Source organism: Urocampus carinirostris, chromosome 3 (assembly GCF_059441175.1).
Source record: "Urocampus carinirostris isolate Australia breed hairy pipefish chromosome 3, RoL_Ucar_1.0, whole genome shotgun sequence".
NCBI lineage: Eukaryota > Metazoa > Chordata > Actinopteri > Syngnathiformes > Syngnathidae > Urocampus > Urocampus carinirostris.
In genome coordinates, this window is record NC_142351.1 from 16994523 (window position 1) to 17020440 (window position 25918).

Here is a 25918-nt window from a genome sequence, read left to right on the forward strand (position 1 = left end):
CCCCAAGAACTCGTTGTCATGTTGCCACATTTCAGGCTTAAAACTCAAAGCTAAACGAATTAAAATATTTTCTAAAAATCAATAACATGTCAGACTCAATCGTGAAGTGGAACCAAAATGTTTTAACATATTATATTGCAATTACAACAAAATCCAAACTAAAAAGTAGGTGCAAATATACTTGCCCTCTGTTCTCAGCTCAGCCAACTGACTTCATAAGTTGGCTAATGACTTCTGAGTGTTCCAATGTCCACCTAAATGACTAGAATGACAGAGTGAATCTGTGTGTCATTAAGTCTCAGTTGAATAGACCTGCTCTGTGATGGGCTCAAAGGTATAGTAATAAGGTGCTCTGGTCACATGAGACCAAAATTGAACTTTTTAGGCTGAATGCAAACTGTTACGTTCGGTGTGCAAACTGTTACGTTCGGTGTTAAAGTAACACTGCACATCACCCTGAAAACACCATCGCCTCTGTCAAAAATGGTGAAGCTTTACAATTTGGGGTTGCATATCTATAGCAGAGACTGGGGAGATTTTTCGAGTTGATATAAGGATGGGTGAAGCCAAATACAGGGCGATTCAATACAGTAATCCCTCGTTTATCACGGGGGTTACATTCCAAAAATAATGAATGATAGGCAAAATCTGTGGAGTAAAAGCCTTTTATTTTTCACCATTATTATACAATGAAATACTCGACAAAAGAACAAACCCTTTTTTACAGGCTCAAGCAAGGGATCCCAGTTCGAATCCCGGCTCGTCTGTGTTACGTGTCGAAGTGTCCTTGGGTAAGACACTGAACCCCTAATACCCCCAATAAGCAGGTTAGCTGCTATTGGGAAATGTGGAGCACATTGTAAAGCGCTTTGGGAAGTCATTGACTTGAAAAGCGCTATATAAATGCAGATCATTTCATTTCACAACAGTGCAGTGTCATTGTGACTTTCTAGTAAAATAATTTTTTGGGGTGGTTACCTGAGTCTATATAACCCTAATTCCAATAATTAACCTGGTCGTAACGTAGTAACAACATAACATGATAAGTTGCATATCAAACTGGGTGCCCCTTGCGCACATTCGTAACAAAGGGTAGCTCTCAGCTTGAGAAATGTTGGAAACTCCTAGTTTAGATATTGGAGGTATCACAAATGCAGAAAACAGCACCAACCTGAAAAGTTGCATCCTTTTCATAAAAAGCTGTTTTTCTCAGTTTTCCTGGAAAGGAGTAATTTCAAGAAAGGTGTCAATGTTCAACTGTTGTTTTCAAAATAATGGTAATAAGCTAGAAACATATTTTTCTTATGACGAATCAGGGTTAAGCTTTCTTTTGATAATTTGCATTCCTATAAAGCTACATAGCTAAATTTTCTGTAGGCCTCCGAAAATGAGTCCAAATGGCACATAACGGCCAACAGTGGCACTTTCCATTTGTGAGAAACGCCTGGCAGTGAATGAGTTAAATAAATACATAGTCAATTTTATACTGGTATTGTGTTTGTCCACGTTTGTCACTTACAATGCTTAGCTTGAGCTGAGAAAAAGTCAAACGAAACTTTATACTGATATTTATACACGAGTTCTTGTTATACACAAATAAATACGGTATCTCTACAATGTTTCTTTCTAATGAACTCAACGGTGTTAATATCAGTGTCTGAAATGACGGGGCGTGCATCTTTTACGTCGGGCGTACAACATACAAAACTTCTCCGCCCGGGTTGCCGAAAACATTTTTTCAAGGTAAAAAAAAAAAACGGCAGATTTTCTTTTAAATCAGACGTTTGTTTTATCTCATCTCATTAGCTGCACCGCTTATCCTCAGTAGGGTTGCGGGGGTGCAGGAGCCCATCCCAGCAATCATCGGGCAGTGGGCAGGGGAACCCTAACTGCTTGCCAGCCAATCGCAGGGCACACCGGGACAGACAACTCGCTCGCTCATTCACACTTGGACAATATGGACCGGCCAATCCACCTGAAATGCATGTCTTTGGAATGTGGGAGGAAACCGGAGTGCCCGGAGGAAACCCACGCAAGCACAGGGAGAACATACATACTCCGCACAGGAAGTCCGGTAGCTGGATTTGAACCCACACAGGAGGTTCCCAAGACTTAGAACTGTGCCGCACACGCGCTAACCACTGCGCCGCCGTGCTGACCCGTTTGTTTTATTTAAATTTCAAAATCTTTTGTTTGGAAATTTCGGTTCGTTTGGCAATTTGCATACTCGACAGCCAATCAGAAGCCTGCATCGAATAACTTCGTGCTTCCGGACTTTCCCGAAGGTCGTGCATTTGCATATCATTTTCCAAAGTAGACGCACAGAGAACACAAGAAAAATGATTAAGTGGTTGGGAATCAAGCCAAAACTTAAGCTCCAGAATAAATATTCAAAAGAAGCTAACAAAATGTATGACGCTACAAAACGTATCGTGGAAAGAGGAGTTCACGTGGATTGTTGCAGATGACGCAACGCAATCATTCCATGAATTAAGATGAGTAAATACAGGTACCTACTGATGCATGCAATGAATGTTATAAGTATATTTATAACAAATTTAATTTTAAAGCGTTCTGTTATATTCTGATTATCAATCCTTCATACTTTGCAACAATGGGGTTTTTTTGTGATTAGTCGTCTTATTGTGTTTCAAGTTGTAAAAAATGGGGCAGGCAACCTTATGGCTGGGCAGGCAACTTTTCAGAGTTGTCTTCCCTGGTGTCCGGTAAGTTTTTGTCACAGGTTTTAGACACTGCTAATATGTGTAATTATTGATGCTCAGGCTCCAACAGACTTGATTCTGCTAAAGATTTTACATGCTTACATGTGTGCTGGAGGTTTCCTCTGAACTTTCTTGTTGAGTCAAGGACAATCTACGATCTTTTCTAAGCCATGAGTTTGGGTGGAGACTCCTGCAACTTTTTAAAGCAACCCATTTAGGATGCCCCTTGGCTGGACAGGTTTTGCTACTTGTCTCCTTTGCACTGCATGATATGTAGGGAGAGCATGGTTTTCCCTGCGTAGGTGCTGGGGATGTTGGGTTGGAGGACAGACTGGAAGAGCTGGTCTCCATGGGCGCAAGTGACATTCTGTAGCTCTGGGTAAGCCCCAAATGCGTGGCACGCTGGCTAATGTCATCGTCATCTCCGCCGTCCGCACTACCACGAGAGTATTGCCGGAATTCGGGTACATGCGTCAATGCCGGTTCGGAGCGCCGACGGTGCCCGTGTAGGCTGTGCGGGGAAACGGAGTCCAGCGTGGACGAGGAGGCGTCTGCGGCAGATGCGTCCCCCCTCAATACCCTCCAAGCAGAATAGGCCTCGTCGTGCTCGTTGTCGCTAAACGTAAGGACCGATTCTAGGCTTCCGGGTTTGGATCGGAGGTAACTGCTACAAAAACTCGGCGAGCCGCCGCTGCTGGTGTCCAGTTCGTTCTCCAGACTGTCGTAGGATGAGTCGGTTAAAGGATACGTCCACTTGTCTGAGACAAAAAACGGGATGAGAGACCAGACATTATTTTCAACTTCTGGCTTTGTGGATATAAAGGACACAAGCTGGCCAGTACCGCAGATTTCCAATTCCTGAGCGTCGGGTCTGCGGGGTGAGCCACCAAATAGAGATGAAGGGTCTTCTCCCACAAGCTGCTGGCAGTGTTCGATCATGAATTTCACCAAGGCACAAACCTGCACAAAAACACATCAAGTGGTCCGGAAACCATCTTGCGACTTATTTTTCTTTTTTATCGTTACTAAATGTTATAAAAATGTTATGAAAATATATATCTTGTTACTTTTATGGAGGGTTTCATTGCACTCTTGTCACAATGCATTATTCTTTTTAACTCACAAAAATTGCACTATTATTTGTAGAGCAAATAAGCCCAACACAATATTGACTTCCAAGTAACTCAAAACTTTGGAATGGATGGAACGACGGCGTCCCCTTTTGGACAGTTTCGGAACGTCCCATTTCACCATGTGCCATAATGAAATCTGATAACGTGAAGTTTTGAATGTAATTAAAGCATCCAAGGCAATGTAATGATAAAATAATGTTCTCACCCTACGTAATTATGCCGATTGGAGGGGCATTTTCAAGTACAGAACATTACGCAAATTTTTCACTTCTTTGGCTTTCTTACAAGTTTAGCAACTTCAATGACCCGATACTGTGAGTATCAGATATCTAAGACCACGCTTGTGGAGGCATGATATGCACCATATAAAAAGAGGAACTGATCGATACTTCGCTCTCTTTTCTACTTTCTCGCATGACGGCTCTTTTCTACTGCCTCACATGCAGCCGCGTGGCACGGTCATGCAGGCCTGCACTGCGGCCTTGGGGTTAGCATGTGGCCCATACGTTGCAACCATCCAGAGCACAAGACCTAATCTCTCCGCAACAACAACTAAGAAGACGGTTTCAAATTTAACACCATGTTTGCTGGTTCTTGGAACGAGCATTTTTTTTCTGTACAAGGTAATCTCTCCAAATCGACGAGCTATATAGCCGGAAACTTTCTTTTTGTGCTAGTAACTTTCAGTGGTCGAAAACTCTTATAATCTCTAGCACCCCCCACTTTTTTTCCTATCATTAATTCTCTATGTTAATAAATTGTGTGTTTTATTTCCGTCGGCCTGGTTTATTGATTCCATTTTCTTGGGATTAGTAATTAATTTCAGAACTCAGATAACTCCAGTAATTATAACATTTATCTTTATCGGTGTAGGAAATTCTAGCATCCTTCAGAGGAAAAAAAAGATTTTTGGGGGAGCACCAGCAACACCTAGAGGCAAATTCGTTCACGGATTGCAGTAAAGAATAATTTGTTTTAATCCTAACGATTTTCAAAATTAAAGATAGAAAAATCCCTACAAATTAGAACTTGGGCCACTCTCTAAGCACTACTTTCTAATTGTTTTTTTTCCTGCCTTTTAAGTCAAGTCATGTTTTTTGTATAGCCCTTAATCACAAAAAGTCTCAAAGGCCTTCACAGAATAGCCATTACACATAAACAGATTATAAAAACTACATTCGTGTGATTACGCCCCAAGATGTGTTACCAATTTTTAATGAGTAAGCATTAAGGCAGGAGTCACCAAACATTATAATTTAAGAGCCAATTTGTATTACATCTTAGCACAAAATAAAAACACTTATAGTATTAACTGTATTTGCAATTTTTTTCTAAATATAACATGCAGTTTTAAAGAAAAATATATTGTCACCGGAACCCTGACATGGTCCAATCTATTCAGAAGTGTACTTGAATGTGTTCATAGTACCTTCTTAACAGGCAGGTTGGTTTGGTGTAGGCTCTTGTGCAGTGGAGGTTGGGTGCATTTAGTGGAGGAGATGGTATTTTGTGGACTGTCCTGCTCCATGTTATTGAAGAGACTAGGCCTTGCAGGCCCTGACGGCCCACCACTGTATTTTAGCTACATTTGAAATTAGATTATCCTGATAGTTTTTTTTTTTTTCATTATCGTTTTTTCTCTTTAAAATATTTATTACATGTTTATTTATTACATTTTTACCCTGGAGTGTCTAATCTCGTTGCATATATAGTTTAACAACGTGTCTATCAATGACAATAAAAAACATTCAATTCAAGCCCGCATATTTTCGGAAACCATGAAAGGGCGGTGGTCGACGTCATTGCCTGAATAAACAGCAGTCAAAAGCAAAAAAGTCTGGGGGCGCCAAATCGGTGAAACTTGGGAGCGAGGGCAGCATATATTTTGGGACCACTGAAAGTCATCATGTGTTTCCAATATCTCATCTCATCTCATCTCATTAGCCGTATCGCTTATCCTCATTAGGGTCGCGGGGGTTCTGGAGCCCATCCCAGCCATCTCCGGGCAGTGGGCAGGGGACACCCTGAACTGGTTGCCAGCCAATCGCAGGGCACACAGGGACAGACAACTCACTCGCTCATTCACACCTACGGACAATTTGGACCGGCCAATTCACCTGAAATGCATGTTTTTCAACGTGGGAGGAAACCGGAGTGCCCGGAGGAAACCCACGCAAGCACGAGGAGAACATACAAACTCTGCACAGGAAGTCTGGAGCTGGATTTGAACCCACACAGGAGGTTCCCATGACATGAACTGTGCCGCACAAGCGCTAACCACTGCGCCGCCGTGCTGCCCTGTTTCCAATATGGCGTGGTTAAATATGCCCGTATTTCGGAAGGACACATTTCATTAACTGCGACTGAGTTTTTAAAGTAGTTGTGTAGACAAATAAAATAAATCCCAGTTTGCATAATTATTACAGACGCTGCCCTATTTACGATCGTTCATAAGTTGAATTTGTTCGTAAGTTGCTTCAGTGCTATATTTTGTATGTTTAAGGTTTATACACTGTAAATATGTTTAAGGCGTGTATAAGTTACCTGTATTGTTTTGTACTAAAACAATCAACATTTCATAAAACAAAATTCTCTATAAAGATAAATAAAGTTAAGTTTAACTTACTTTTGGAAGAGTTAGGTGACTTCCTCCTCCATGGTAAAAAAAATGGACAAAAAAGAAGCGATCCAACCATTTACTCAACCGCATCAAGCTTTCTTATTCCACTTTCATTTAAAAAGAAACGGCCTCTTCACACTTTACAAGAACCATATTGAATGGATGCACGAGATATTAAATAATAAAAACGTCTAAGTTCTTAGCGCCCTAAGGATACAGTGCACATAGTATGTACAGATATTTTTCGACATCCCGAAAAAATTGTTCGTATGTACCGTTTTACGTAAGTCGAGTGGTCGTAAGCATGGTTGGGTAGGGTTACTTTAACTTGATTACTTTCAATTACTTTTGGATTACTCCAATACCAAATATGCTAATAAAAGACAAAAGAAACTAAATATGAATAAAATTATGACTCACAACACGTGGTAAGCTTTCTTTCCTGGCTTTGATTCCTTTGATCTCCGGCAAAACTAACATAAAATGCGACAGAAACAAAATAAAAATAAATCCAAAAAGCTTGCCAACATCATTTTTGCCGTTCCATGTATTCCGTTACTCCCCAAGCCTGCACAAAATTTTGTAATTTCATTCCTATTTAGTTCCTTTTGTCTTTTATTAGCATATTTGGTATTGGAGTAATCCAAAAGTAATTGAAAGTAATCCAGTTAAAGTAACCCTACCTAACCCTGGTCGTAAATAAGGGAGCGTCTGTATATTATGTTTTATGTTCCATTTTTAGCACATGTGTGTCTCGGAGCTCACGGATTATTTAATCGTCAGGATTGTAGGGGCACCAGTTTCTATGGTACTCCACATGAAACAGATAGTACTCGTTTCCATGAGTATCAATAGCAGGAGAACCCTTCTGATCTGACACAGATACAGCATCTTCATCAACTGGTCGTTGTTTTTTCTCGATTTACACCGTCATCTCGCTCTTCAGGGATGAGCCGAACTCAGCCATGACGAGCAGCGGCATTTTCACCTATGTATAAATTACCAGCATGCTCTTCATATAACAGCCAGCTATCTTACTTTCCTGGTTCCTTCATTCTCGGCCTCTGGGCTGCAGAGCGCCCCGGGAGGCCAAAGCATGCTGGGAGCGATGCACACCGCCAGGTTGAAGCCGGTCATCTGGTTTTCGCGGGCGTTGACTCGGATAGCGTGCAGCAAGGCTAGCACGTAGCGCAGCAAAAGGGCGTTGTCTTTCGGTAGCCGGGTCATCACCCTGCAAGAGGCGCAACACGGTTGAAATCTTGACAGCGAAAAGCAAAACTGATATAGACTTACTACTTAAAAACGTTTTTCCTTTTTAGAGTAAAAAAAAGTTTTCGCTAACGGCTTGGTTTGTTCGTGGGAACAAGAGCTACCGTACAAAAATGGACTTAAGGTACATCTGGTTATTGGCTGCATCTTTGACTTTTATAGGTGCAAACCATTTTGTACATACACAAACTGTACCAGACTATAACCCGCATTATAACATGATATATTTACAGGGAAAAACAGTACACAGAAAGAGTTTTCAAGGTTTTAATACGTACATACCTTAACTTTTCCACATAAGAGCATACCTGTAAACCTCCACGGCTCCATGCCCGTACAAATTGTCGTATTTTCCCGTACAAAATACAAAATAATCGTACATCTTTTTTTTTCCGGAATGATGCATGATGGGAAATCCCCAGGCGGCAGACGCATGCGCACAGTAGCATCAAACCGATAAAAACGATACCGAGATAGAGGCTTCCGCGGCGAACTCCTTTGACTTGATTGATTTACTGTTTCGTGATAGTCGGTGTATACCGGATGGTACCCATCATTGACAAATTTGCGTTTTTTCCGTACAGATTTCCTTGTATGTCATACTCGTCTTAAAATGCATAAAAAAACACACAGTCTTATCTGGGCTGTGCTGTCCCTGTAGGCCCGGTGCCAGAGTCTGGTACGCATTGCCGGCAGTAAGTTGGATTTGTTTCCAGTTAGGGTTGGACTCCGCCAGGGCTGCCCTTTGTCACCGATTCTGTTCATAACTTTTATGGACAAAATTTCTAGGCGCAGCCTTGGTGGGGATGGAGTCCGGTTTGGGGGCATCAGCATTGCATCAAGTCAAGTCAAGTCAAGTCGGGCCGGAACATAAGGGGAAATCGGATCTAAAGGTTTGAGGGGGAACGTCCATGTATGATTTTGTATACTAATAAGAGAACCTTGAAATCACATCTTAGGCTAACAGGGAGCCAATGCAGGTTAGCCAAAATTGGGGTGATGTGATCGGACTTTTTTGTCCTAGTTAAAAGCCTCGCTGCGGCATTTTGTACCAGCTGAAGACTCTTGAGTCTGGTCATCGGAAGACCGGAGAGTAGTGCATTACAGTAATCGAGACAGGAGGTAACAAACGCGTGAATACTTTTCTTAATGCATATTATCAAATTTTGTCCTTAGAAGAGGATATAATACATTACTTTCCTTTCATTTTGACTGTTTCTAATAAGTTTGATAAGTTGACTATAGGATTACAGTTTGTTGTTTGACTATTATTGCGCACTGTTGTTTGTTGTTTTAACTATTACATTATTGTCACTATTAGCCAATAAGGTTGCAGTTATTTGATTTCTACACGCTTTAAGGGGGAAACTGCTTTTCTAACCTAGTAGGTTTAATGAAAAGGAAGGGCTCAGGGGAGGTCTTTGAGAACAGGTTGGACGTTTTCAGGCTCAGGAGATAGAGCGCTCGTCTTGGGATCAAGAGATCGCAGTTCGAATTCCGGCTCCTCCGTGTTACACGTCGAAGTGTCCTTGGGTATGACACTGAACCCCTAATGCCCCCTATAAGCAGGTTAGCGCCTTACATGGCTGCACGGCCGCTATTGGGAAATGTGAAGCACACTGTAAAGCACTTTGGGAAGTCTTGACTTGAAAAGCGCTATATAAATGCAGATCATTTTTTCATTTCATTTTCATCTGAGGTCTGACTTCCCTCCCTGTCCTTGCAAGTTTAAAATCCATCAATGTCATGTCTCCATAATTTGAGTATTTACTCAAGTTAAGATTCATCAGCTTCAAAACCAATTTCATAAAATGAAAATGTTATATGATGATTATGTTAAACAAACATAAAATTACTATTTATTTATTTAGAAATGCATACGAGAAAAAGATTTGAGACTCTGTTGGCAGGTAAATAATAATCAATCAAAGATTTTCTCCTTTCTGCCCTAGCCCCTTTGCCAAAAATTTGAACTCTACTCGAAAAGGTTTCAACAGCCCTGTCATTGTGAGGATGATTGATCGAACGAGGTTGCTGGGAGGTTTATCACACCTTTGAATCTCTTGCACCCGCTCCTCTTCCCCCCCTTCCTCGGCCAGCGCACCCATCCATTCTCCGTGCAGCTCGCAGCACAATAAACTGCCGGGGATGTTGCGAAGGAAGTCCTGGGAAACAGCGAAGAACTCGTAAGTGGCCGAAGGGCAAATTAAATCGTGTTTAGATGAGAAAAAAATATTTTGCATAACACAAAGACTTGAGTGCTTGCCGGTACACAATAACAGGGATTAGAATACAGATTAAGGACCCAACGGACACGTTGTCCTGTGGGAAGAGATTAAAGGCCAGGTGAGTAAGGTGGCCTACTTTGAAGATGCCGGCAATGATGAAAACGTGGTCCCGTGTGAGAGGGAGAAGGAACTCTCCGGCGTCCAGCGAGTCCCGAAGTTCCCTGACGGCCCTAGCGCCCGCCGGCCGCCGGAAAATGCCTCGAGTCCAGGGGCCTTCGTGATACAGGAGCTCCAACATGTCCTTAGGTGGAAAAATGGCAATGAAGATGAGGACATTTTTGCCCTTCTTAGTTAGACCCACCATGATATTCTCTTTTTCAATATTGGACAAATGCAAAAGAGATCTCATGCTACACCAGTTCCTTATCGCCACTATTATTGTGCTATGTTGTTTTGACATCACTATCCCTATCAGCCAATCATGTCACTGTTCTTTGATATCCACACCCCATAGTGCTGATCTGTTTATTTTTTTTAACCTTGAAGATCAAATAAAAAGAAGAGGCACGGAGGGGTGGCAGAAACAGGGAATGGAATTCTCTTATCTGAAGGCCCCTCTCCCTGTTTCTCCTTACAAGTTCTAAATCCATTGATGTCTCCTCTTCTTATTTCGAGTGCCTACTAAAGTTTGAACTTAACTCACCATCACGGGTTTCGGCAAAGAGTCTTCGAGGCACATGGCGCTAAGGGGTCGACCAAACAAACAGCCCTGAGGAGCAGAAGCCGTTGACGTCGCCGTCCGAGTGGAAGAACCTCGCAGGAAGGCCCAAGTTATGAGAGAGCGCCTCCTCTTTAATGGCTTCTGTGGGAACTCTGATGCAAAGAGATGAGAAACTTTGAGATTGTTGCAACTCCACCAGATTCTCTTATCTGAAAGCTTCTCTCCCTGGTCTCTTTGCAAGTCCAAATGCTATTGATGTATTTTTTTCTTTTTTGGAGTGTTTACTGATGTTCAAACTTAAAATTGCCTTTATTTCAAGCCCCATTTTGTCCTGCAGTTGTTACTATTATTGTTTTTGTTAATCCATCCATCCATTATCTACACCGCTTATCCTTACTACGGTCGTGGGGGTGCTGGAGCCCATCCAAGCTATCTTCGGGCAGTGGGCAGGGGACACCCGAACTGGTTACCATCCAGTCAGGGACATACACTTACTCTTTCACACCTAGGGAAAATTTGGACCGGCCAATTAACCTGACATGCTTATTTTTGGAACGTGGGAGGAAACCGTAGGGCCCGGAGGAAACCCACGCAAGCACGAGGAGAACATGCAAACTCCACACGGGAAGTTTCGATCCCATGACCTCAGAACTGTGTTTTTATTAAGTCACAAAAAATATTCAATTATGGGAGCATCCGTCTTCTTTCCTTTGGTATTCTTTACAAAACAACAACAGTACTTGGAAATTGTTGGGTCAAATAAACTGAAGTAGAGGATGGATCCCTTCGTGACCCGAACTGGGTTCTTATTGACCTAAAGTTTCTTTGAATGTAGAGTCGCACAAGTGAGCTCACCTTCAGCCTCCTCAAGTTGAAGCCTTTCCTCGGTGCGGGCTTTGAGGATAAACTGGCACCGCTTATGGACCTGCAGCTTCTCCGCCTGCATGGCCCAGTCTTTGTTCTGTGCCACCCTGGCATCGTAGTTCAAGTGTCGAATGTGACTCATGTGGATACTGAAGGGGAACTCATGACCTGAGATGGATGAAAAGCCAGAGTAGCTTACTCTTTAATCAAAAGTTACCATGGCATGGCTTAGTGTTAAGTAAATCACAAAATGTTTATTGTTGTGCTTTATTTAATTTAATTATAATGCATTTGTTAATGTGATATAAAAAAGGGGAAGATAAATAAACAGTTAATCTGTTTTTACTATCAGACAACTGCAAAGACGTTTGCTGAAGATGCCAAGGTTTTTCGTTATTTTGTCTATTGTTATTGAGTGCAGTGTTCATTATTTTGGCTCGCTGTTGTTTTGTCTGCTGTTTCTCACTTATTAGCATATTTGGTATTGGAGTAATCCAAAAGTAATTGAAAGTAATCAAGTTAAAGTAACCCTACCCAACCCTGTCTGGGAGATAAGATAAATTGGTTCAACTTCACTTTAAAATCATGAATGCATCAAAACACAAATGGGTGCTCTGTCTGAGAGAGGCATAGTTTTCTGTCATAGGACAATTTACCTCTGGTTAAGAATAATCTCCACCAAAATAATTTATTTTATTTTGAAGGCCATCACCATGCCTTTGAGGATACAACATAATCGTACCTTTGAGGAAAAGCAACATTATCAATTTCAAAAAACACGAACCGATGAGCGGATAAGGTGTATTGTCCCGCCTGGAGAGGATCCATAACTGGTAGTCCTTCACATTCCCCTGAACACAAGGACAAAAGGCACAATTATGCTATATAACTTGTTTTTAATCGTCTAATCCAGTGGTTCTCAACTGGTGGGTGGCGGCCTGTTTTCAAAGGGTCGTGGGCCTTTGCCTAGGCAAAATAATACTAATAAAAAAAGTGAGGGTAAGTTTCACTCCTTAACAGTAGATGGCGATAATGACCTGCCTGTACGAGTTAACAACCGCCATTTTACAACAAAAGAAAAGACAAGTTTGTGTGGACATGTTAAACATGGCGAAATGCAGATAGAGAGAAGAATAAAATATGGAAATAAAATATGTTATTAAATTGAAGAAAAAGCTACTGAAATGAAGCGTTTGATTGTATTGAAGGAGCATTTCATTGTCCATTAAAGGTAGTGTGTCACGGTTGACATGGCGCCCAATTGGCCCCGCCCGTGTGGCGCCAGCTGTGGCTCGTTGACAGATTGGCTTTCCATCTATTTAAGCTCAGTGCTCTCACTCTTCCTTTGTCAGCCCATCAACGGACCTCTGCCCCGCAAGACGTGGGTTTTGACCCGGTCCTGTCTCCTCTTGGTATTTCCTGTCCGGTATTGTTCCCGTTCATTTTTGTTCCTATTTAATATCAGTTTCCAGTTTTATTCTTGTCTATTTTTTGTCCCGTTTATTTTTCTCTCCAGTTTTCGTTCCCGTCTAGTTTGTCCTGTTTAATTTCGATATCCTGTTTCATTATCTATCCTGTCTGTCCCGTCCTGTCCGGTATCGACCCCATCTGTCCGATATCTACTCGGGCAATTGGTATCAATCTCATCCTCTGGCTTCCTATCAGTCCACGCCAGACTGCTGCCTAACGTGCATGAGTCCCCATTTCCCGTAAAATAAAAGGCTTGTGTGAGAAACGTCACGCATTTGGGTCCTGATCATATTTCGGTTCTTGACACAGTGTGTATCATTTGAGCACTGTATGTTGCTGCATTGTGTAGTGCATCCAAAAACAAGTGCCAAAAAAGAAAAATACCAACCATTTCTCCACACAATATTTTGCCAAGCTCTTAGAAAGCTTTTGGGTTTTTTCTGAGAACCGTAGTAGCAAAATGACTGACATTTTTGGGGAGGTTTTTGTTACGTCAGATAAACGAAAATTTCTCAACTTGCAAGAATTCAAGAAAATTCAATGTATTTTTGCTTATGATTTAAATAAATGATATATTTTTTCCCCATCAGGAGTCGCTAAATATTAGGGGATTATTATTACTTGAAGTTGTTTTTGTTTTTTTGTTTTTTAAATGAATAGATTGTATTATCTCTGGCTTAAACTGTAAATCTTTTAATTCAATAAATTTGAAAGTGGTATTTTTTTCTTGATTTGATTTTGATTACTGTCTGTCAGGACCAGAACGCAGACAGGACCCACTTGCGTGATTTATCTTATTTGGAAGAAGGGAAAGGACACACGATCCGTAGATCGCTGGTTGCGGGGAGCAGGTTGCTCAGACGCGGAAGTAGTATTTCTGTGGCGAGCGATGGCGGTGTCGAGAGCGGAGAAAAACAGATAAGTAGCTGGGACGGGGGAGAAAAATCATAGTCGAGATCAGAAAAGGGGTTGGAACCGGGAAACAAACGGGAATCAGAACAGGAGAGAGTCAGGGTCGAAAAGCTTGCCTACCGTAAGCTGAGGTTAGCAGACGGACTGACAACCGGTGACGGGAAGACGGGGGTATAAAAAGTAACAGGTAGCCAATCAGGGTCCGAGGCAGTTGGCGCCAAAGGAGCATGACAACTTTCTATTAATTAGGGAAGGAGAGTGGGTCCTGAAGTCAGACCAGTTGAGAACCACTGCTCTAATCAATCCATCGGAATATTTTCCTTACAATGATGCTGAACTGCTGCAGAGCCAGACGGATCACTTCATTGGTCGAATCTGAGTTGCTGACAGGCAAAGTTTTGATCTGATTGGTGCAGGTGGATTATAGTGAGGAGCAGGGAAAATAGATACAAATGTGTGAGTGAATAGGACTGCTTACAACTCCATAAGTATTAAGTCCCTTCCCATGTACTCTGAGAGGAATGGTTTTTGGTTCTTCCTTTTCTTTTTCCTCTTTAATGCGACTGCAGAGAAAATAAAAAAAATGAGTCATTCCCTTTTTTCCAAACATGCAATTGAACAGCTCACCTTTTCAAGAGCGACCACCACTTCTCTTTTTGTTTGATTGAGCTGAGGGGGAAATGATACAAAGGGGTTAAACATACTGAAGGATTTCATACATTTGACTATAAGGGATTTTATACGATAGAATACAAGTTACATTTATTGCGCCAAGTCTGCTTACCTGAACGTCACAACAGAGTTACAGGTTGGCCACCCGAGGACGAAGCTCCTTTCGGGGCAGGTGCTCCCCTCACATACTTCCTCTATGCAAGTGGCGGTCCACATTTCACACATGCGTGCTTGGGCTTTTGGCTTGAACTGGTTGGCCGACCTGATGCCACAGAAAGAGTTATGCAAGGCGATCTCAAAGGCAAAGTCAGGCAGGCGCTCACTTGGCTTTGGCAACCACCAGGATGTCCGTAAAGAGGAAAAGGTGCCGGTCCTGAGTCTGCATGCCTGTTTTCAACTGAGTGTGCCCATGGAGGAGAAACAACCGGTCTGGATCGCTCAGGAAGGACTGGACCATTGAGCATGTCTCAGGGAACACGGGAACCGGAAAGCTTTCCCTGGGAGATTTTTCAGTACATTATGCGCATACAGAGTCTGAAGAGGTGAGTTTTGAGTAACGATTTGAAGGTAGACAGGGTCGCAGAGTTTTGGAGGTCAGGCGGCAATGAGTTCCAAAGCTCGGGGGCAGAGCGGCTGAAAGCTCTGCTCCCCATGGATTAACACATGATCAAATTACCTGGGCCTGTTGTGTCAAACTCTATCACAAGGGGTGAACTAGTAAATTAATATAGAAAGTGTGCCTAAGTTGAGTCTCACAATTAAATTACGATTATAATTTAGGGATCTAAACTTGAATTATAAAACGACGATTGAGTTTTATTTCCTCGACATGTTTTCCTTTCACTAAGATTTAATCTCTTTTAGATTTGATCAACTATGCATTTGTTAAAAAAAGCAAAACAAAATTAAATTAATTACCAATATTTATTGAACTCAATAAAACTCATACAAACAGGAAAGTGACAAAAAGAGGACACAAAGAATGAAGTGTTTTTCTGCTTTATTTTTTTTTTTTTTTGTGAAAATCTTTACCTGAATTTAGAAATTTCACTGTTAGGGTTCATATGTATTATGGAAAGGAGCTAAAGCTATTTTTTAAATTTTGTATTTAATTTTCAATTACTGGGGATAAAAGAGTAGTTTAGTAGCAAATGTTGTGGTTTAGTGAGTGTAATCATACAGCCTTTAACAGTGTGTCTCTGACTTGTTTTGAGTAAATTTACATTGAGATGTTTTATTCCTCAAAGGTTCTCCGGTTGATAAATGTGAGTCAGCAAATACAGCTACAGTGGGTGGTTTGGTTTGCAAGCGGCACCTGGCTTTGGTGACATGAAGCGGCTCATTTTTCTCTCGTACTTCTCTAAGCATTTTCTCATTGGCCAGATTAAATATGTCAGCGGGCCTTATGTTTGAAACCACTCGCAAAACCAAGATGTCCAATCAACCCATGCCCATCATTATACAGTGGCCTGAGGCATATCTCATCTCATCAGCTCTACCGCTTATCCTTATTAGGGTCGCGGGGGGGCTGGAGCCCATCCCAACCATCTCCGGGCAGTGGGCAGGGGACACCCTGAACCGTTTGCCAGCCAATCGCAGGGCACACGGGGACAGACAACTCACTTGCTCTTTCACACCTAGGGACAATTTGGACCGGCCAATTCACCTGAAATGCATGTCTTTGGAATGTGGGAGGAAACCGGAGTGCCCGGAGGAAACCCACGCAAGCACGAGGAGATCATACAAACTCCGCACAGTAAGGCCGGTAGCTGAATTTGAACCCACGCAGGAGGTTCCCAAGACCTCAGAACTGTGCCGCACACGCGCTAACCACTGCGCCGCCGTGCTGGGCCTGAGGCATATACAGAACTAAAATATGATATTTGCTTTTAAAGAAAGTTAGTATTTCACAAAAATGCTTATTAGTGTTTAAAATTTTAAATTAAATTCTATTTTGGAAAATTCAACTAAATAGAAAGCCTTTTGGCTTCTCTGGTAGAAAAAAACTTGAAGATCTGTGTGCCTAGAAATTGGCCTTTTCTGTATGTGGCCCTCAGAGGAAAAAGGGTGGATTTCCTGACTTAACAATGGCTGATTTAAGGGGACAGTGTGCATTATTTGACCACTAGATGTCACAGTATTATGTCTCTCAATCGAAAATGAGGAAGAATACAATCTATGGAGGCTATAAGACTTAGATACAGGACAACCCAAAACTTAAAGTCTAAAACCGCACCATTATTCTGCTCAATTTGTTGTCAAGTCTTTTACAAGGTTTGGGGTTGTCCTGTATCCGTAGCAGCAAGACGGCCAACACGTATGACAACTGCCTCAGATTGAGGCTCATTTTATGTCAAATAAATGCAAAATTGTCAATGTTTCAAAATGCATGTTTGGATAATAGTTCATGTATTTTTGTCTCATTTTTAAAATCAATATTATTCTAAAAAAATAGATTATTTAGATTATTTTACGACCAGAAGGTTATCTTTTTTCACATTTTAGATATTATTTCACCAAAGTCAATAATAACCTGCATTACCTGCTGAGCCATAGTGACTACATACAGGGAGTGCAGAATTATTAGGCAAATGAGTATTTTGACCACATCATCCTCTTTATGCATGTTGTCTTATTCCAAGCTGTATAGGCTTGAAAGCCTACTACCAATTAAGCATATCAGGTGATGTGCATCTCTGTAATGAGAAGGGGTGTGGTCTAATGACATCAACACCCTATATCAGGTGTGCATAATTATTAGGCAACTTCCTTTCCTTTGGCAAAATGGGTCAGAAGAGGGACTTGACAGGCTCTGAAAAGTCAAAAATAGTGAGATATCTTGCAGAGGGATGCAGCACTCTTAAAATTGCCAAGCTTCTGAAGCGTGATCATCGAACAATCAAGCGTTACATTCAAAATAGTCAACAGGGTCGCAAGAAGCGTGTAGAAAAACCAAGGCGCAAAATAACTGCCCGTGAACTGAGAAAAGTCAAGCGTACAGCTGCCAAGATGCCACTTGCCACCAGTTTTGCCATATTTGAGAGCTGCAACATCACTGGAGTGCCCAAAAGCACAAGGTGTGCAATACTCAGAGAGATGGCCAAGGTAAGAAAGGCTGAAAAACGACCACCACTGAACAAGACACACAAGCTGAAACGTCAAGACTGGGCCAAGAAAAATCTCAAGACGGATTTTTCTAAGGTTTTATGGACTGATGAAATGAGAGTGAGTCTTGATGGGCCAGATGGATGGGCCCGTGGCTGGATTGGTAAAGGGCAGAGAGCTCCAGTCCGCCTCAGACGCCAGCAAGGTGGAGGTGGGGTACTGGTATGGGCTGGTATCATCAAAGATGAGCTTGTGGGGCCTTTTCGGGTTGAGGATGGACTCAAGCTCAACTCCCAGTCCTACTGCCAGTTTCTGGAAGACACCTTCTTCAAGCAGTGGTACAGGAAGAAGTCCGCATCCTTCAAGAAAAACATGATTTTCATGCAGGACAACGCTCCATCACACGCATCCAAGTACTCCACAGCGTGGCTGGCAAAAAAGGGTCTAAAAGAAGAAAAACTAATGACATGACCTCCTTGTTCACCTGATCTGAACCCTATAGAGAACCTGTGGTCCCTCATCAAATGTGAGATTTACAAGGAGGGAAAACAGTACACCTCTCTGAACAGTGTCTGGGAGGCTGTGGTTGCTGCTGCACGCAATGTTGATCGTGAACAGATCAAAGCACTGACAGAATCCATGGATGGCAGGCTTTTGAGTGTCCTTGCAAAGAAAGGTGGCTTTATTGGTCACTGATTTGTTTTTGTTTTGTTTTTGAATGCCAGAAATGTATATTTGTGAATGTTGAGCTGTTATATTGGTTTCCCTGATGAAAATAAATAATTGAAATGGGTATACATTTGTTGTTTGTTAAGCTGCCTAATAATTATGCACAGTAATAGTCACCTGCACACACAGATATCCTCCTAAAATAGCTAAAACTAAAAAAGCCCCACTCCAACTTCCAAAATATTCAGCTTTGATATTAATGAGACTTTTGGGTTCATTAAGAACATGGTTGTTGTTCAATAATAAAATTAATCCTCAAAAATACAACTTGCCTAATAATTCTGCACTCCCTGTATAAGTAAAACTTTAAACTATCAAAAATGTAAACTAAAATGTGTATAACAAATACAAAAACATTATTAGTCTACTGGATATTAGCATTGAGGAAAACAATGGCTCCAAAACCTTGTCCATTAATTAAATGAGTCCAAAAAGGGATAATTCTGTGCATTCACTAAATTTCCTTTTTATCCTCTGTATTGCAATCTCTCTTAAATAGTTCCTGTGCTCAATGTGCTACTTTTGCCGTAGATCATGAGACGACCTCCAAACACTGAATTCAAACCTCAGTAAACATTGAAGACAGTGAAGCATGGTGGTGCAAGTATCATGGTTTGGGCATGTTTCTCCTACTCTGGTCTTGGGCCCATTTATTGCATACCAGGGATCATGGATCAGTTTGTGTATGTCAACATACTTAAATAGGTTATGTCGCCTTATGCCGAAGAGGACATGCCCTTGAAATGGGTGTTTTAACAAGACAATGGCCCTAAACACACCAGTAGACGAGCAGTCTTGGTTCCAAACCAATATATGTTGGTTGATTCTATGCCACATCAATGTGAAGCAGTTATTAAAAAACCCGTGCAACTAAATATTATAATTGCTAACATTTACCTTTTTTGGAAATACAAAATGGTTTTGAGTTTTTACAGTCAGCAGCAGACACTGCTATTTTTTTAACACACCCCTTTAAATTATTTGCCCAATTGCACAGCCTTCGGAGCGTGCCTATTATGACTACTGGGTCTAGTTTATCTACTGCACCTACTGGTTATTTGTTTGGCATGTAAAAATAAAAAGTGTACTAAAACCTGAGATATTCTAGTTAGTCATTCATTATTTTTCCAAGCCTTTGGAAAATGTCCTTATCCAAAACTACCTACTGATGAATACTGAAGGATGATTGATTGGAATTGTGATCATGTTTTACAAAACAGAAAACTGAAATACAAGGTCATCTGTTATGTATGAAAAGTTAATTACCTGGAAAGTGTCTTGGACCTGGACAGCGCTTTTCTGATGACGAGAGAGGGCGCAGACTGACACCGCACACTTTGCGGTTTAACCTTCTAAAAAGGCAAAAACATCAACAATACTTTATTGCAGAACTTGGCCTTGGAACTAGAAGTTGCAAGGTAGGTTCACGATCAGAGCCGACCCAAGGTTATAAGTGAGCTAAGCGGCTGCTAAGGGCCCGCCACTACTAGGAGGCCCCCAGGAGTGGTTAATCTTTTTGGTGCCAACATTGTCCACATTGTCACTTTGTGTGTCCACTCAAAAATACTTCTACAGAAATACTACAAAAATACTACACAATAACTAATAAACTAAAAAAATGGGGACCTCATATATTATTTTACTTTCATTCTGAAAATAGTATAGAATTACTACAAAAATACTACAACAGTGATACTATATTACAATATACTACAACAACATTATTTACTCAAAAAAAATCTACAAAAAGACAACTACAGTACTACTACAAAGATAATAAAGAAATAGGACAAAAATATTACCATGGAAATACTAGAAAAAAATCAACAAAATACTACTAAAATACTGCATCAATTATATTTCTGCTGAAAATAATAGCAATACATAATACTATAATATAAAAAAACTACTAGAGAAGTGTTACTACAAAAATACTACTACAAGAGGTTTACAACAGAAATACTGCAAATTACACCTATAGTGATACTGCAAAAATTCTCCTATGGAAATCTCACAAAAATACTACAAAAATGAAACAACAGTAACACTATACTACAAAAGTACTACAGCAATACTACAACAAACATTCTTATATGGAAATACTACAAAAAAATCTACAAAATATTACTAAAATACTGCATCAATTATACTTCTACTGAAAAAATACCAATACATAATACTACAATATGAAAAAATACTAGAGAAATGTTACTACAAAAATACTACTACAAGAGGTTTACAACAGAAACACTGCAAAGTACACCTATAGCGATACTGCAAAAATTCTCCTATGGAAATATCACAAAAACAACAGTAACAATATACTACAAAACACTACAGAAATACTATAAATACACAAAAAACAATCTTAAGTGGAAATACTACAAAATACTACAAAAATACTATAATCATACAACTACTATTATAACACAAACATACTATAAAAATACTACAGATATACAACAAAAAAATCTACTTTCGAAACAAAATCACTACCAAAATACAAAACAAAATACTACGATGGAAATACTACATAAAAATGACTTCAGAAATACAACAAAAATAATATAAAAATAAAACTACAGTAACAATACAAAAACTGCAGAACTTTAATAAAAAGCGGACTTAAGAAATACTAAAAAAAATCCCTAAATAAACCTACAGTAATACTTCAAAACTAAATAAAAATCGAAGAGCTTTAAACAGGGACCCAATATACTATTTTGCTTTAACTGTGGTCGTTTCAAAACCAATTTGATGAAACTAATCTATTTCAAAAGAAGTATAACATGTCACATACGGCCCCCGACACCAAATTCTTTTCCACCCCTGGAGTAGTAGATGGAATGAGTTCTGGTAGGTATGCAAATTAACAAGTAATAGGGGGCCCAAATCTAACTTCGCTTAGGGCCCCATGAAGGCTTTGGCTTCTGGATGTGCAACAACAATCAGAAAATGCTGTATGAGATTCCTACCCGTTTGATATCCTGTTGAAGTTGTGGAGACATGTTATCCATCCAAACGTCTGCAGGTCAGTCCCTGTCTGACCTCACAAACGTAATTCCATTAATTTGGTCCGGGAGGACAAAAAACTTTGCATTTGCTCAAAACTTTTTTAAAGTCACACAGACCGACAGATTTACAAATCAAAATCCACATAAAGTCTGAGCACCCTCACCGAGGAACCGCATGCAGGCATGCTTTGGGTCTTTATGGATTAGGCAGCTCTTAATGCTGCGACATTTATTGCAGGGGTGGAGACTAGATGCAGACAAAAAATGGCTCTATTTTTAGATGTTGCTCTTACTTTGTTGAAGCTAGACACAGCTAGCATAAACCTCACATATAGCAGCTCAACTTACAGGTGGTAGGTGGAAATAAACACTTCTTTGTAAATTCCAGTGATGCACCGAATGTGACCACTGAGTTCTAATTTATTTCTTTAAGGCAAGTAATTTTTTTTTAATGTTGCTTCACGAAATTGTACATTTTTTAATTTTTCCCATTTTTCTTTTGTTTTTATCGGATTTAGTTGAATTTAATTAATCTTTCATTAAAAAGGTCTTAATGTTGTTAACCTTCACATAAATAAGAATGTTAAAATGTTGATTTGTTGAGATTAGTAAAGCTGTTACGGTTAATGTAAAATTGGATTCGGCTGCTTGGAGTGGTCGGGAGGTGTAGTATCCAATTTTGTTACCGGAGGCCGTTGGAGTACATACCTTAGCAGATGTTTATCATATTTGTTTGGTAGTTTTGGGGGGTACTTTGACACAAAACTTAGCTAAAGACACGCGTGGAGGCCCATAGTACAACTGTGTACCTTTTCACAAAAATTGGTTCAGCTGTTGAGGAAGCCCATAAGTCACATACAAACACACACACTCACACATACAAATTATGATTTGTAAAGCAGTTTAGATTGGATCTAGATTTTTCACTGCTTTTATACCGTACTTTTAGCGAAGCTGGTCGGGACGGGACACATGAAGTAGTAAGAATGGGCCTTGGGGGAGTGCTGCAGAATGATGTTTGACCCTGTGCATTTTTTTCCTTTGGTCTGTTTCGATTTGTTGGTGTGGCGTGAAAATGGTGTAAGTCAGAAAAGGCCAGCATCTGAGTGCGAGAACCAACCTAACCTCCAAGAAAGATAAAAAAGAAGTTTGTTCGAGCGCGTCTAAGGAATGCATGTACTTGCACGAGCAGCAGGGAACAAGCTGACAGAGGCTGCGATGATGACACAAGTCAGGAGATGGCGGTAGCGAACATTTTAAATTCTTAAACCTTTAGAAAAATGACACAGGCCATTTCGCAACATGCTTTCTAATTAAAATGACCTCAGTTAGATCTGTGATTAGTTGTTACTTATTAAGTAAGCCCGAGCAACAGTGATGTAAATGGCCGTCAACCAATGTTCCTTGTAATTTTCCACGGGCCTGAGCGTTCGCACAAAGTCGGTGAGCAATGCTTGAAACAACAGTGAGCAACAGCAATCCCATGTGTGGCAACTAAATCATTATCAAACATGTCGAAAACTTGACATCACGTTACATTTTGCGGCAATGCAAAATTATTTTTCACTTTTGAACGAATTAACTCATGTCTTTTTTTTTTCCTGGTATCTTCTGTTGCATAATATTAAAATTTTGGGGGGCTTATTTCGTCGGTTGCACGATACACAACTGTATTTAATCACATTTTACTGGATGATCGTCAGAATTCCAAATGTCGTTATTTTTATTTTCTTCAATAAAAACGTTTGAATCATTATTAAAGTGAAATCCAAAGTCAGCTTGATTGTCAATACTGCAGCAAAAACAGAGAATTGAAATTGAGTTTCTTTCAGCCCCCGGTGTCTAGAAGATAAAAAGAAACAGAAAAACAATGCTAGGACCAGGGTTGAGTAGGGTTACTTTAACTGATTACTCTTGGATTAGTCCAAAACCAAATATGCTAATAAAAGACAAAATAAACTAAATATAATTAAAATTATGACTCACAACACATGGTAAGCTTTCTCTCCTGGCTTTGATGTCTTTGATCTCCGGCAAAACTAACATAAAATGCGACAGAAACAAAATGAAAATAAATCCAAACAGCTTGCCAACATCATTTTTGCCGTTCCATGTGTTCCGTTACTCCCCAAGCCTGCACAAAATTTTGTAATTTTATTCATATTTAGTTCCTTTTGTCTTTTATTAGCATATTTGGTATTGGAGTAATCCAAAAGTAATTGAAATGAATCAAGTTAAAGTAACTCTACCCAAGTATGACAGATAAATAGACAGTGGACACATAAGTCACAATTCAAAGGCTCCACCGTGTTGCATTAAAACCTTATAAAGACAAAAAAGCAGATTATCAATTTGTTTTCTGGCAATAGAGAAATAGGCCACAAACTGGGCTAAAGCCAAATGAGGCCAGCAAGTGCTACTTCTCCAAATCGGCAACCGTCAATCCTATTTAAGATGGATCGCTACAATGATGACTTTCCCTGATGTTGGTAATGAGCAGCCTTGGGCGCCATAGAAAAAAGAACTTACTAAAGTTTAATTCTCGAGTGAGCAAGTATTGATTTCATGTCCTTTCTCAACAAATCTGTGTAGAACCCTAACCTACATTTTGAATCCTTTAACTCAAAAGCCTTTAAGGGCGGGAGCATTACAAAGGAGAAGTCACTTGAAAGGAGAGGGATAGTGTCTTAAGGTTGAAGGTGAAACAATGACATGACACTTCTATTCTATAGCTTATGAATGGCATATATTTCATGTTGATATATGTGTATTATTTGTTATTGCAACATCCGTTGCAGCCTGGTCATCTTGGAAGGGGGATTACCTCATGTGCGGCCTCTTCTCAAGGTTTCTTCCTTTTCTTCATGTTGAGGTTTTGAGTTTTTCCTTGCTCTTATGTAGGTTTTAGATCAGGGGATGGAGTAATAATAGTCTGTTGTTTGCAATAGTCTGTGGTCTCTGCAGCCCTTTGAGACTCCTTGAGATTAAGGGCTATACAAATAAACATGACCTGACTATCATAGATGAGTCTCTGCGGCAAGAAACTTTTTAGAGAATGATAGCGCTGGAAGAAACTAATAAAGACAAGTTTTTTTGCTAGGATTGACAACTAAGTCGTTTGTAAGATTGGGACTGTGGTCATTGGAGATGGCCAATGTTTTGGGGACCAATGCTGTGGCATTGGAGTAGCTGTAGGGATTTATGAAAGGTACCAATAGTTGCTAATATAAACAAATTGGTTTCCCCAGAACACTGTGGATAATTAAACAGGTAATAGGCCGGGAAGCGTGATGTAATTAATTAAATATGGTGTCATTCTTATTACATAGATTCCTGGCTTTTAACTTTGAATAGCTGTGAATTGTATCCACTGTTGTCTGTAATAGAAGCAAGTAAAAGTAACCCTTCCTTAACAAAGGCTCAGCCTGATGGATGCTAATGTGTATTTTCATCTCCAGGATTTAAAAAATATCAAAACACTTGACCGAATCCAAGCTTTTAAAACTGGCCCGCTGAACCCAATCTGTAAAAATGTAAGTCTTTAACAAGTATTAATATTGTTTTTCCTTTTGCAGCAATGTCCAGATTTCCCGAACAGATGACAGTAAATGTTGATGGAATTACACCTTGTTCCCAGCTGCACTATTAGGAACATGGAATGGGAAGTTTCATCAAAAGATTCTCTTTTTGGTTTCAAGTTGACGTCGTTAAAAGCGAGCGGGAAAGAAGACAAGATTGGAGAAATGACAGAACAATCAGTAATCAGCAGCTGCGATGCAAATAGCTTATAACAGGTAAAACATTTTGGTTGTCAAAAGAATTAGTTGCCCCTTTAACTCATATTCAGCAAACATCCATCATTATCTTCCGCTTATCCAGGGTCGGGTCGCAGGGGCAGCAGCCTTAACAGGGAAGCCTAGACGACCCTATCCCCAGCCACTTCCACCAGCTCATCCGACAGGATCCTGAGGCATTCCCAGGCTAGCCTCTTCCCGGGGTCTCCTGCTGGTGGGACATGCCTGGAACACCTCGCGAGGGAAGCGTCGAGGACGCATCCTTTTCAGATGCCCGAGCCACCTCAACTTGCTCCTCCCAATGCGGAGGAGCAGTGGCTCTACAAAGATTGCCTCCCGGATGACTGACCTTCTCACCTTATCTCTAAGGGAGAGCCCATACACCCTGCAGAGGAAACTCATTTCAGCCGCTTGTATCCGGGATGGGGTTCTTTCGGTCCTAACCCAAAGTTCGTGACCATAGGTGAGGGTAGGAACGTAGATCGACCGGTGCCAGGCCTGGAGGTGGGGTCCGCTGGCGAGCGCCTGGTGGCTGGGCCTTTTTTCACGGGGTCCGGCCGGGCACAGCCCGAAGGGACGACGTGGGTCCCTCTTCCCATTGGCCCACCACCTGTGGGAGGGGCCAAAGGGGTCGGGTGCACAGAGAGCAGGGTAGCAGCCAAAG

General features: G+C 40.7%; 1 protein-coding gene across 1 annotated transcript; it reads right to left on the reverse strand.

The window, feature by feature from the left end:
• Positions 1–610: 610 nt before the first annotated feature.
• LOC148368953 (rho GTPase-activating protein 20-like) lies at positions 611–25515 on the reverse strand. The gene is made up of 15 exons (XM_088329722.1): positions 25420–25515; positions 19713–19798; positions 14936–15109; positions 14725–14874; positions 14568–14609; positions 14419–14503; positions 14266–14343; positions 12343–12409; positions 11550–11726; positions 10677–10846; positions 10110–10274; positions 9798–9910; positions 7515–7707; positions 3566–3683; positions 611–3481 (listed from the first exon to the last, which is right to left on the reverse strand). Exons 1-15 carry the CDS (start codon positions 25513–25515, stop codon positions 2814–2816), a joined length of 2382 nt encoding a protein of 793 aa, XP_088185848.1. The 3' UTR covers positions 611–2813.
• Positions 25516–25918: the final 403 nt, after the last annotated feature.